Genomic DNA, 12,257 nt, shown 5'->3' on the forward strand with positions numbered 1-12,257 from the left:
ACAAAAAAGAAATTTATATTAAATTATTTGCTACCTAGTTGATTTTCCTATCTTTCATTGTTCAATTAAGCGTCTCTTCCAAAGAAAAAAAAAAAGAATAGCATGGTTTTGATCAACTAAAAGGCACAACTGATGAGCTTTAAATTTTTTCTTTTTCAGGCTTTAATACGCCCTTCTGTTAAAACATCGTTTTGATCAACTAATTCTTGCAAAGACATTCTACCTAATTTTACGTTTTAGAACGGGCATTTCTCAATCGTATGATTAAAGGAAGTTGATAGTCCCGGCATAGTGCTCTTCTTCTTTTTTGGCAAACAATTTAAATAACTTTTACACATTTAATACATACAAGTTAAATTCTTACAAGAAATTGCATTGAATGTAAGAGAAGTGCCAAAATAGTAGAGAAATTAACCAAGTTGTCGAAATTTGTCATGTAGCTGCTGTTGCCTGCCGCGTCCTTATTTTTTGAATATCTGCTCCCTCGCTCCTTCCCACCGTCCAAAGTCCAAACTAGACGCCCACATCTCACCTTATAAACGTGAATCCCCCGCCATTCACTCTCTACACAGTTTCTGCACAGTCCACTCTTCACAGAACTCCACACTTTGAACCTCGGGAAACATTGTATTCATACTACAGTACCTAAAAAAAAATTCATATAGGGATCATTCCATTTCTTCTACGTATATATCTGAAACTAAGTGATTGGAAAGTCACAATGTCGGTGACGTCGAGAATGCCGGAGCTCCAAATGCACAACAAATGGAAAGATAGAGAAATCAGCCCTGAACGCACTAAAGTTTGGACTGAACCTTCTAACCATAAGCTCAAATCTGTCCGCAAAGTACCGGTTCTTTACTATATCTCCAGAAACGGCCAACTTGAACATCCCCATTTCATGGAAGTTCCTCTTTCCTCCCCTGATGCCCTTTATCTCAGAGGTACGAATATTTCCATAGCTGACGCAAATCATATAGCGTCTGTCCATATGATTTCAGATGTTCTGAACTTTTTCTTATGGACATTTTATTCAGATGTAATCAACCGCTTGAATTGTCTTCGTGGAAAAGGCATGGCCTCTATGTATTCCTGGTCTGCTAAAAGGTTAATTCTTTTGCATTATTCCATTTTTATGTCTGTTATCGCCATTTTCATTCATAGAGCTGAAATGAATTTCGTCTTGCTTTTTTTGGGCGATTCAGAAGCTACAGAAACGGATTCGTGTGGCAGGATTTGACGGAGCACGATTTTATATACCCAGCACAGGGTCAAGAGTACATTCTGAAAGGATCACAGCTTCTCGATAGCGCATTACCTTCACAACCCGACGAAATAGCATGTTCTGGTCTGAGAAATCCGGCGCCGGAAGTACGGAAAATCAGCGAAGATCGTGAGTTTCCGGCAATCCCAAGGCGTCGGAACCAGTCGTGGACTTCCTCCGATTTCCACGAATACAGAGTGTACAAGGCAGAGTCCACCGGCGAATTGATCGGAAGAGCCTCCAGCGACGCGTCGACTCAGACAGACGATCGTCGCCGCCGGCGAAGAGCAATGCGAATTGTCGAAGAAGATGAAAAGTTGAGAGAAGACCGGACCGTTGAACCTGACGTGGTCGAAAAGAATCAAAAACGGTCGATGGAGCTGAAGAGAGGTGAAATTTCACCACCACAGTCGGATTCAAGCTCTGAAATGTTAGAGACGTTGATGAAAGCGGACAGGAGAGTGATCTTACGGCCAGATACAATCAGCGAAGATCCGACGGTTAATATTCAATCAAGTGGAAAGAGTAATAAAGCATCTTCCGTTCTGAAGCAATTACTATCTTGGGGTTCCATGTCTTTCAAGTGTGGGCCCGGTTATGGCAAAGAAAATCGATTTTCCATAATTTCACAATATAAATCGAGACTGCCACGTGTTAGGGGCTCTAATCAAGTGGAGAAGGATGTAGAGAGTCCAATGGTGGAATATCATGGAAGTGAAGAGATAATTAAGTTGGAGGACAAAGAGTACTTTAGTGGGAGTTTAATAGAGATAAAGAAGCAGAAAATTCCAGCTCTAAAGAGATCGTCTTCGTACAATGTGGAAAGGTGAGTATAATACCTCTTAGTTACTCTATATAGTACTAGTGAACCTTTTCTTAATTTGTTTCTTTATTCAAATTGTAAATAATTATTGTGAATCATTCCTTGTTTCTTTGTTTATTTGTGTATACTATGTTGCTTCGAGAACGTATGAGAACACCTGCGCTTCGATCCCAAATAATACGTTATTAGAAAATATCGTAAAAGTTAAAGCTATTACTCCTACAATGAAGGCATCTTATTCTCATATCATTAACATCATTTTGGAGCTCTTCACATGATAGTAGTAGAGAAGTCAGCTTGATGAAAAATTGAGTTAAGGCAGATAGTACATGTTTAGTAGGCTCGTTGCAAAAGAGTACAGTATGTGGGAAACAGGGACAGGAGTAGAAAACCTTATCTTGGTGCCCCTATTGCTTAAGTGGTCAGGGCGGAGCAAGAAGCTTGAATGCGGGTTCGCTCTAACCTAATAGCTTTTGCTTAACCTAATAGCTTTTGCTTAAAACAGTGTGTTTGTGTTTAAAAGTTTATTAAATATATATATAAATATTAACTTTAGAACCCAATTACTAGTACTTGAAATTATCGTTTTAAAATTCAGAACCATAAAATTACCTCTGAGGGGTGGTAGGTAAATGATTAAATATGAAGGTTTCTTGCGGTGGATTATTCTGCAATCTGCAGTATTGACGTGGGGTTACAGCTATTCAATTGTCTTCTTACACAAATTATCGGGACTTTCCTATACCAAGCAAAACAGAGCTTTAAGTCAGTTTATTCACCACAACACGCCAATTACTTAATGACTGGTAGGAGAACTCGTGACTGATGTACGTGAAGAATTTTGCCAATTTTATTCGACTTTTCGACAGGATTGTCAAGATCAGAACTTTGATCCTATCAAATCTTATGTCCTGTTTTCTTGATTGAAATCTGCATTTCTTTCCTCTTGTAATTTATATTAAGGCACTGGCCAATGTTAGAAATGGCTAAATGAATTCTTTACTGCCTTCACAAATGCTACATATCAACATCCACTTCGGTAATCATTTAGAAGATCATTAAATTAAAGGTTCTCTTCTTTTTGTTCACCTTGGTTTACAAAAAGATCCCTTGACTTTATAGTCCTACATGCACTGCTATATATCCAATTATTGTGGGGTTCCTATATTTCATCCTACATGAATATCTCCATGGATTCATTGCTTTCACAATCCTCTATGAACATATGAATCCTGATTCTTTTTCTCTGTCTGATATTGGTCTGCAGGAGTACAAAATTGGAACTGACTGACAAAAAAGGAGAAATGAAAACAAATGCATTCTGAGAAAGCAAAAGAATCAGTCAACCAGAAAGGAAGAAAACAGTGACTTGTCTTGCAGTAATTACATTATAATTGCCACTGTTTCTATTAATATATACTAGCTAGTGATCAACATGGTGCGTAACAAGATAAACAGATGATAGTGGTTATGCCCCACGTCTAGAACTTACAACATAAGCAGTAGATGATTAGGAAATAGGAAAATTCGTGGAGACAATATCTCCTGATCTCAGTTGTAGTTTTTGTAAATTCATTCATGAAAGGCTGAAAATTCGTGGAGTCAATATTATCTCCTGTTTTAGGAATTTGACAAAGCTTCTTTTGGTTGAAACCGTCGTTTGTGTTTCTTGATTTTCTCTCATGATGTTTGATATCCTAAAAGAGTACTCTAGAACTTTGATTTGCTCTTAACATTTTGTGAAGGATCTCCAATCCAAGACTCAATTCATCAAGTAGGTATCAAGTACCGAGTGCTGAGCACAGGTAGGTACTACCCGTGCTGAAGTTTTAAGTATTGCTGGATCTCGTCGGTTAATTTCTGTCCGAGTTTTGTGCGCCACGACCTCCATTAGTAGCTCACGTATCTCCGCCATTTCCTTGGACAACGAATCCTTCACTTCCCTAATTGAATCCTGAATCGAATCATCTATGAATGCTTTGAGTAATTTTGGGTCCTCCATATTAAAAGACCACTGGATGAAAGCACAAATGAAACAATCTAAATAACAACTCACCAGCTGATAGTATTGAACCTCTCCAACAAAATTACAATAGTCTTGCAATAGATAATGTAAGGAGAAAGAAGGGGGATGAGGACAGAGATAACAGAAGGAGGTGAGAGGATAGAAACTTTCTGCAACAAAATAGTGAAGCCTACTACTGATTACTTATAACTAACTTTGGCCCTTTCACATGCTGCTTGGCACATGCCTCTCTGCACGTTTTCTTTTCCCAGCCTCAACAACAAAATCCACTAACTTTCTAGAGGGAATTTTCATATGCTCGCTCTTCCTTATAGCAGTGGCAACAGGTTGATTATTCTTGTCCTCCATGGCAGCCAAGGTGTCACCTATGTCAGTAGTATTCATAACATATATCCTTACGTATACTCATTGTTCTACCAACATGTAAACTCGAGCACCTAACACGAGCAAAAGACAAAGAGGCAGACTTGGGAAAATAACCATATACTAGCAAAATAACAAACCAACTCAAACAAGACCAATAAAATTTGGATGGGCAAAAAAACCTCATCCCTTTTCATCAGAGGCGTATCCAGAATTTTGAGAACATGGGTGCATCATTATCTTTAAGATAGTATATGCAGTTTCTTGTTCAATATATTTTTTGGTAACTAAAACAAATTTTATTTACCAACTCAATGATACGTACAACTAAAAAACAAAACTGAAACTTGGACGGAGGTCCCAAGTAACAGAAGCCAAAATTCCTTCGCATAAATGCTTTTTCCCATGGATTTCAATCTTTGACTCGGCCAAGCATTTTCTCAAACACAATATGTGCACAAATTCAATAAACTATCAAAATTCAAGACTTCAAACTTCAAGGAGAGAGAGAGTAGTTACATACCTGAGAATTTTAAAGGAACATAAAGTGATGGAGAAGAAATTGATGCTTTCTTGAAGAATCCACATTCCACAGTCACATAGAGCCAATGGAGAGAGAGAGAGAGAGAGAGAGTTGAGAGGGAGACATTGTATTTTGTTTTTAGGGATTTGATCGATTATACCCAAATCCCCACTCAAAACGTGGGATATGTTTTTACTTTTTAGCCAAAAGGAACTTTTAAATATTAAAAAAAAACTTAATTAAAAAAACATATAGAGACTGAGAATCGAACTCTTGACTTGGGGGATATGTTTTTACTTTTTAGCCAAAATGAACTTTTAAATATTAAAAAAAAAAACTTAATTAAAAAACGATATAGAGACTCGGAATCGAACCTTTGACTTGGGGGACTACAGGGGCACCAACCTACCAGTGAACTAAGGTAATAAATTTAGCATGGTTGGACACAAATATATTTATATAGATAATTTTAAAATTTTTAATGTTTATCCATATTCTAGGGAGGGGAGCATTGGTGCATGGACCCCACTCCCTCCACATAAATCCGCCTCTGCTTTTCATCATCATCTTCCCATCTTCTTCAACTGCTTCATTACTTTTTAATTCTGTACATTCTCACCTGACTCGAAAATGGATTCCAAGAACCAATATTTAAATGACCCAGGAAAACGAATATTTCAAGGAGAACAACCACACCCACTGTTGAATTTGACAAGATTAATGTGAATTAGTGTGAACATTTAAAGCCTCTTTTTGGAAGAAATTGGTAGATGCATTTTTCATGCATGTACATTACATGATCACACTTAATATGATGTCATGCATGGCATTATTAAGGCCATTTCCCTTCTATAAATAGCAAGGGTTTTGTTCATTTGTAAACATCTCCCACTTGCTTTCTTATCTCCTAAGGCATTTGAATCTTCTTTCTCTCTTATTGTATTTCACTTGTATTTTTTGGAGTGAAATAAAGTTTGAGTTGATTGTGTCTGAAGACTAGGCAAAAATCAAATTTTGCCGAACCTCATTAATTTCTGGTGTTCTTTTTATTATTGTCTCATTTACTATTTATTAGTTACCTTTAGATATCGTAGTTGTGATTTAATCACTCTCTATATATTCGACTTTCGCAACAATTAGTATTAGAGCCAAGATTCTATCTTAGTATGCTCTGTGGTTGCAGCATAGTCTGAACTTTCACATCATAAAAGAATTACTTTGGTGTTATGTACTGTCAACAAATAAATAGTATCTATAGCAAAATGGGAGATAATAAAAATGAAGAGTCCACATCGGGTGTCAGTAATACGTCGTTGGCATCTTCGCTTATGATAAGAATTATGTCAAATGCGAAATTTGCAGTTAAAATTTTTGACGGGTCAGGACATTTCGGGATGTGGCAAGCTGAGGTTCTTGATATCCTTTTTTAACAAGGGCTAGATATTGCCATAGAAGAAAATAAACCAGATAATATCGGAGAAGGAGATTGGAAGATTATCAACTGAGTTGCTTGTGGTACCATTCGATCTTACCTCACAAGAGAACAGAAGTATCCATACACAAAAGAAACTTCTGCAAGTAAATTGTGGAATGCATTTGAGGATAAATTCTTGAAGAAAAACAGTCAAAATAAACTTTACATGAAAAAAAGACTGTTGCGCTTAACATATATGAATGATCACATCACCAGCTTTAATAATGTCACAACCCAAAATCCCAACCTGTCGTGATGACGTCTATTTCGATACTAGGCAAGCCGATAATCTCAATAAACCACAATTTCTCTTAAGTTTGAAAATATAATATTTAAATACAATACAAAATCACACAAATACTGATATGAACACTTCCCAAAATCTGGTGTCACTGAGTACATAAACATCTAATATGGATACAAGTCAAAAGAAAACAGTCTATAATAGTCTAAGACCAAATACAGTAAACAAGGAGATAGGGAAGGAGAGACAAGGTCTACGAAATACGGCAGCTACCTCTGAATCTTCGAAAAATCAATTATGCGAGAAAATCAACACCCGCTATGTCGAGAAGTACCTGGATCTGCACACGAAGTATAGGGTGTAGTATGAATACAACCAACTCAGCAAGTAACAATAATAAATAAGGAACTGAAAATAGTGACGAGCTATACAATTATAATTCATTTTCAGTAATTCCAGCAAAGAATAGACATGCTTTTAAATCCGGCAGTTTAAGTCAAATCAATTTTATACAATTCAAGTTCATGTAATCCGGATATAGAATCTTTCAAAAATTTCACCACAACAACAGATATCAACTAAGTGCATCAACCAATGAAAAACAAGTACAACCTCTCAGGATAACAATCGCTCACTGGGCTCTCAGCCCTCAACACTCACTCTCAATGGGTACACACGCTCACTGGGGGGTTTGTACAGACTCCGGAGGGGCTCATACAACCCAAGCGCTATAATCTGCACGGCTAACTCACGTGATGCACGGCCAACTCGCGTGCCATAATATAAATATCTGGATCTACATGGCTAACTCACGTGATACACGGCCAACTCACGTGCTATAGTATAATATAAGGATCTGTACGGGCAACTCACGTGTTGCACGGAAAACTCACGTGCTATGGTATAATATCTCACTATCAGGCCCTCGGCCTCACTCAGTCATAAAGCTCTCCAGTCTCTTGGGTTCTCAACAATCATAAAATCAGCGCAAACAACAATGTATGATACATCAATAATGAACAATAAAGACTGAGATAAAATAATCAAGTAAGGTGTGACTGAGTACAAAACAAAAATTTAAGCAGATAATTCAACATGTACACGGCCTCTGTGGGTCTCCAACAATACCAACATATAGCCTAAACATGGTTTCTAGCATGACTTATAGTCAAGTTTCCACAACATATAGAGAGCACATAACTATCAACAAGTTATTCAGCTTTACAGTTTCCACGGGACGGACCAAGTCACAATCCCCTCGGTGCACGCCCACCGCCCGTTACCTAGCATGTGCGTCACCTCCAAAATAATCACATGACACAAAATTCTATGGTTTCATACCCTCAGGACCAGATTTAAAACTGTTACTTACCTAAAAACGTGAAATGTTTTACTCTGCTATGCCTTTGTCTCGCAAATCGGCCTCTGAATGCCTCGAATCTAGTCACATTTAATTCGTTTCAGTCAATAAAATTTATTGAAATTAATTCCATAAGAAAATATTAATTTTCCATAAAAATCCGAAATTTAGCTCAAAAATTGCCCGTGGGGTCCACGTCTTGGAACCTGACAAAAGTTATAAAATCCGAAAGTCATTCAACCACGAGTCTACCCATACCAATTTTACCAAAATCTGACCTCAACTCGACCCTCAAATCTACAAATCTTATTTCTAAATTTTTAAGTTCAAATCTCCGATTTACACCTCAAAATCATGTAATCTAGTCAGATTATTCGATGATAATTCAATATTATGGAGTAGAAATGATCACAAGGGACTTACCTCAAGTTTTTCTTGAAAATATATCAAAAATCGCCTCTCATTAAGCTCCAATTTGTCAAAAATGGCGAATGGGACGAAGTCCTTGCTTTATTATTCTGCCTAGACAGCCCCCAATCCTGGGCCTTCGATCGTGTTCCTCGATCCTGGGCCTCGATACTGGGCCTCAATTCTGACCCTCGATTCTGACCCTCGATCATGGCCCTCGACCTTGGCCTTCGATCTTGCCTTCAATCGTGGCTTCGATCCTGGGCCCTCGATCCTTTTCCTCGATCATGGCCCTCGACCCTGGCCTTCGATCCTGCATTCGATCTTTTTCCTCGATCATGGCCCTATACTAGGCACGATTCTGGGAGATTCTTGGCTCGATTATGGGCTCGATTCTGGGAGATTCTGGGCTCGATTCTGGGAGATGGAATTTGTAGCATAAAGAAATTGCAGCAGCTATTTTAGTCCACTTTTTGATCTGTTAACTATCCAAAACTCACTCGAGCCCCTCGGAACCTTAACCAAATATACCAACAAGTCTTAAAACATCATACGGACTTAGTCGAACCCTCAAATCACCTCAAACAATGCTAAAACCATGAATTACACCCCAATTCAAGCCTAATGAACTTTGAAATTTCAAGTTTCTACAAACGACTCCGGAACCTATCAAATCACGTCCGATTGACCTCAAATTTTGCACACAAGTCATAAATGACATAGCAGAGGTATTCTAATTTTCAGAATTGGATTCTGACCCCGATATCAAAAAGTCAACCCCCCGATCAAACTTTTCAAAAATTAAACCTTCGGCACTTCAAGCCTAATTCCACTACGGACCTCCAAATAATTTTTCGGACACGCTCCTAAGTCTAAAATCACTATACGGAGCTGTTGGAATCATTAAAATTCAAATCCGAGGTCGTTTACACATAAGTCCATATCTTGTCAACTTTTCTAACTTAAATTTTTAATTATGAGACTAAGTGTCTCATTTCACTCTGAATTCCTTCCGGACCCGAACCAACTAACCCGATAAGTCATAAAATAACTATAGAGCATAAATTGAGCATTAAATGGGGGAACGGGGTAATAATACTCAAAATGACCGATTGGGTCGTTACATTCTCCCCCTCTTAAACAAACGTCCGTCCTCGAACGGGTTTAGAATAATACCTGGAGTCTCAAATAAGTGTGGATATTTGCTCCGCATCTCCTGCTAAATCTCCCAAGTAGCTTCTCCGACTGACTGGCCTCTCCACTGCACCTTCATTGATGCTATGCTCTTTGACCTCAGCTTTCGAACCTGCCGATCTAAAATAGCCACCAGCTCTATATCATAAGTTAAATTACTGTCCAGCTGTACTGTACTGAAATCCAGAATATGAGACGGATCCCCGACATACTTTCGGAGCATGGATACATGGAACACTGGATGAACACCTGATATACTAGGTGGCAAGGCAAGTTCATAAGCCATCTCTCCAATTTTCTTAAGTATCTCAAAAGGCCCAATATACCGAGGGCTCAACTTGCCTTTCTTCCCGAACCTCGACACACCCTTCATGGGTGAAATCTTGAGCAGAACCTTCTCCCCAACCATGTAAGTAACATCATGTACCTTCCTGTTGGCATAACTCTTCTGTCTAGACTGCGCCGTGCGAAGCCGTTCCTGAATCACTTTGACCTTCTCTAAAGCATCCTGAACCAAGTCAGTACCCAATATTCTAACCTCACCCGGCTCAAACCAACCCACTGGAGACCAACACCGTCTCCCATATAAAGCTTCATACGGAGCCATCTGAATACTTGACTGGTAGCTATTATTGTAAGCAAACTCCGCGAGTGGTAGAAATTGATCCCAAGAACCCCCAAAATCAATGGCACAAGCGCGCAGCATATCCTCCAATATCTGAATAGTGCGCTCGGACTATCCGTCCGTCTGAGGGTGAAATGTTATACTCAACTGAACCTGTGTGCCCAATTCTCGCTGCATTGCTCTCCAAAACTGTGATGTAGAGTGCGTGCACCAATCTGAAATGATGGACACTGGCACACCGTGTAGGCGAACAATCTCGCGAATATAAATCCCATCCAACCGCTCCGAAGAATAATTAGTACCAACTGGAATAAAATGCGCAGATTTGGTCAACCGATCTACTATAACCCAAACAGCATCAAACTTTCTCAAAGTACGTGGAAGCCCAACTATGAAATCCATAGTAATACGCTTTCATTTCCATTCTGAAATTTCAAGTCTCTGAAGCAATCCTCCCAGCCTCTGATGTTCATACTTTACCTGTTGACAATTTTGACACCGAGCTACAAACCCAACTATATCTTTCTTCATCCGCCTCCACTAATAGTGCTGCCTCAAATCCTGATACATCTTCGCGGCACCTGGATGAATGGAGTACCGCGAAATGTGAGCTTCCTGGAGAATCAGCTCACGCAAACCATCTAGATTAGGCACACATAGCCTGCCCTGCATCCGTAATACCCCGTCATCTCCAATAGTGACTTCCTTGGCATCACCGTGCTGAACCGTATCCTTAAGGGAAAGCAGATATGGATCATCATACTGGCGCTCTCTTATGCGATCATATAAAGAAGACCGAGAAATCACACAAGCCAAAACTCGATTTGACTCCGAAATATCCAATCTAATAAACTGGTTAGCCAAGCCCTGAACATCCAAGGCTAAAGGCCTCTCTACTACTGTGACCATGTAATTTTTACCCTACCAAAATATTTTTACAAAATTAATAAATAAATTATTCATATTTATTTTTTAGATTTCTTTTAGGATTTTTGTTAATTATTTGAAATTATTTGCATTTAGTTGCATTTTTCATTTTTGAATTCATGAAAAATAACAAAAAAATATTTAAACCTTCATCATCTTGCATTATTAGGTTTTTAATTTAATTTAACATCTAATTGCGCAATTTAATCATATTATTAAAAGAAAATCACAAAAATTATTTATGTTTGACATTTTTTTAGTTTCAATGTTAAAACTAGTAATTTTTCCTTTTCAAAACTTAAGATTGACTAATTGTGAAAATAGTGTAATTTTATAATCTGAGATAATTTAGTATTTAATTTAAGATTTAATTAAAATTAGTTAGGTTTTAAGATTAATTAAACAAATGGGGTTTAATTAGCCTAAAACCGGACTGGGCTAAGTCTTTAATACCAGCCCAATTCAAACTTAACCCAAAATACCCAAGCCTAGAATCCCGTCCGGTCCAGCCCCATTATAAACCAAACGACGCCGTTTAAGTGCCAGACGATCCTGGCTGTTGATCTTCACTAGATCCAACGGTCCGGAACTGGCCTGAAACTTGATAAATATATGTCTAAACCCTCTCCTACCCCTCTCATTCCCGTCTCACCCCCTCTCTCTCACACCTCTCTTTCTCTGAAATACCCCAAACCCTAGAGACGACCCCCATCTCTCTAACCACCGCCCTAAGCCGTCGCTGGAAATCGCCCACGTCAGCGGTGGACCTCCAAAAATCCTCAAACTCATACCATACACTCTCCTCACCTCCCTGAACCTCACCCTACCAACCAAATCCCCAAAAACCCCGCCAAAAGCCCTAGATCTTAGATCTAGGGTCTCCGAAACCCTAGATCTATTTTTTATTTTTTCAAAAATCCTAAAATCCAACCTAGTCCGCTTAATAATCCTCCTGCCAAGATCTCCCATCAAGGATCTCAGATCCCAGATGGGAGTCTTGGCAAGAGGGTTTTTTCACGGCTAGAT

General features: G+C 38.7%; 1 protein-coding gene across 1 annotated transcript; it reads left to right on the top strand.

Moving 5' to 3' along the window:
* The first annotated feature begins 417 nt into the window (after window positions 1–417).
* On the top strand, window positions 418–3,693 carry LOC107826047 (protein SOSEKI 5). The gene is given in 5 exon segments (XM_016652987.2): window positions 418–944; window positions 1,038–1,107; window positions 1,206–2,090; window positions 3,355–3,389; window positions 3,392–3,693. Coding segments are annotated over 5 exon segments (1,332 nt in total). The 5' UTR covers window positions 418–721; the 3' UTR covers window positions 3,511–3,693.
* The last annotated feature ends 8,564 nt before the right edge of the window (window positions 3,694–12,257 follow it).

The sequence above is a fragment of the Nicotiana tabacum genome, chromosome 22, assembly GCF_000715075.1.
Source record: "Nicotiana tabacum cultivar K326 chromosome 22, ASM71507v2, whole genome shotgun sequence".
In the NCBI taxonomy this organism is placed as follows: Eukaryota; Viridiplantae; Streptophyta; class Magnoliopsida; order Solanales; family Solanaceae; genus Nicotiana; species Nicotiana tabacum.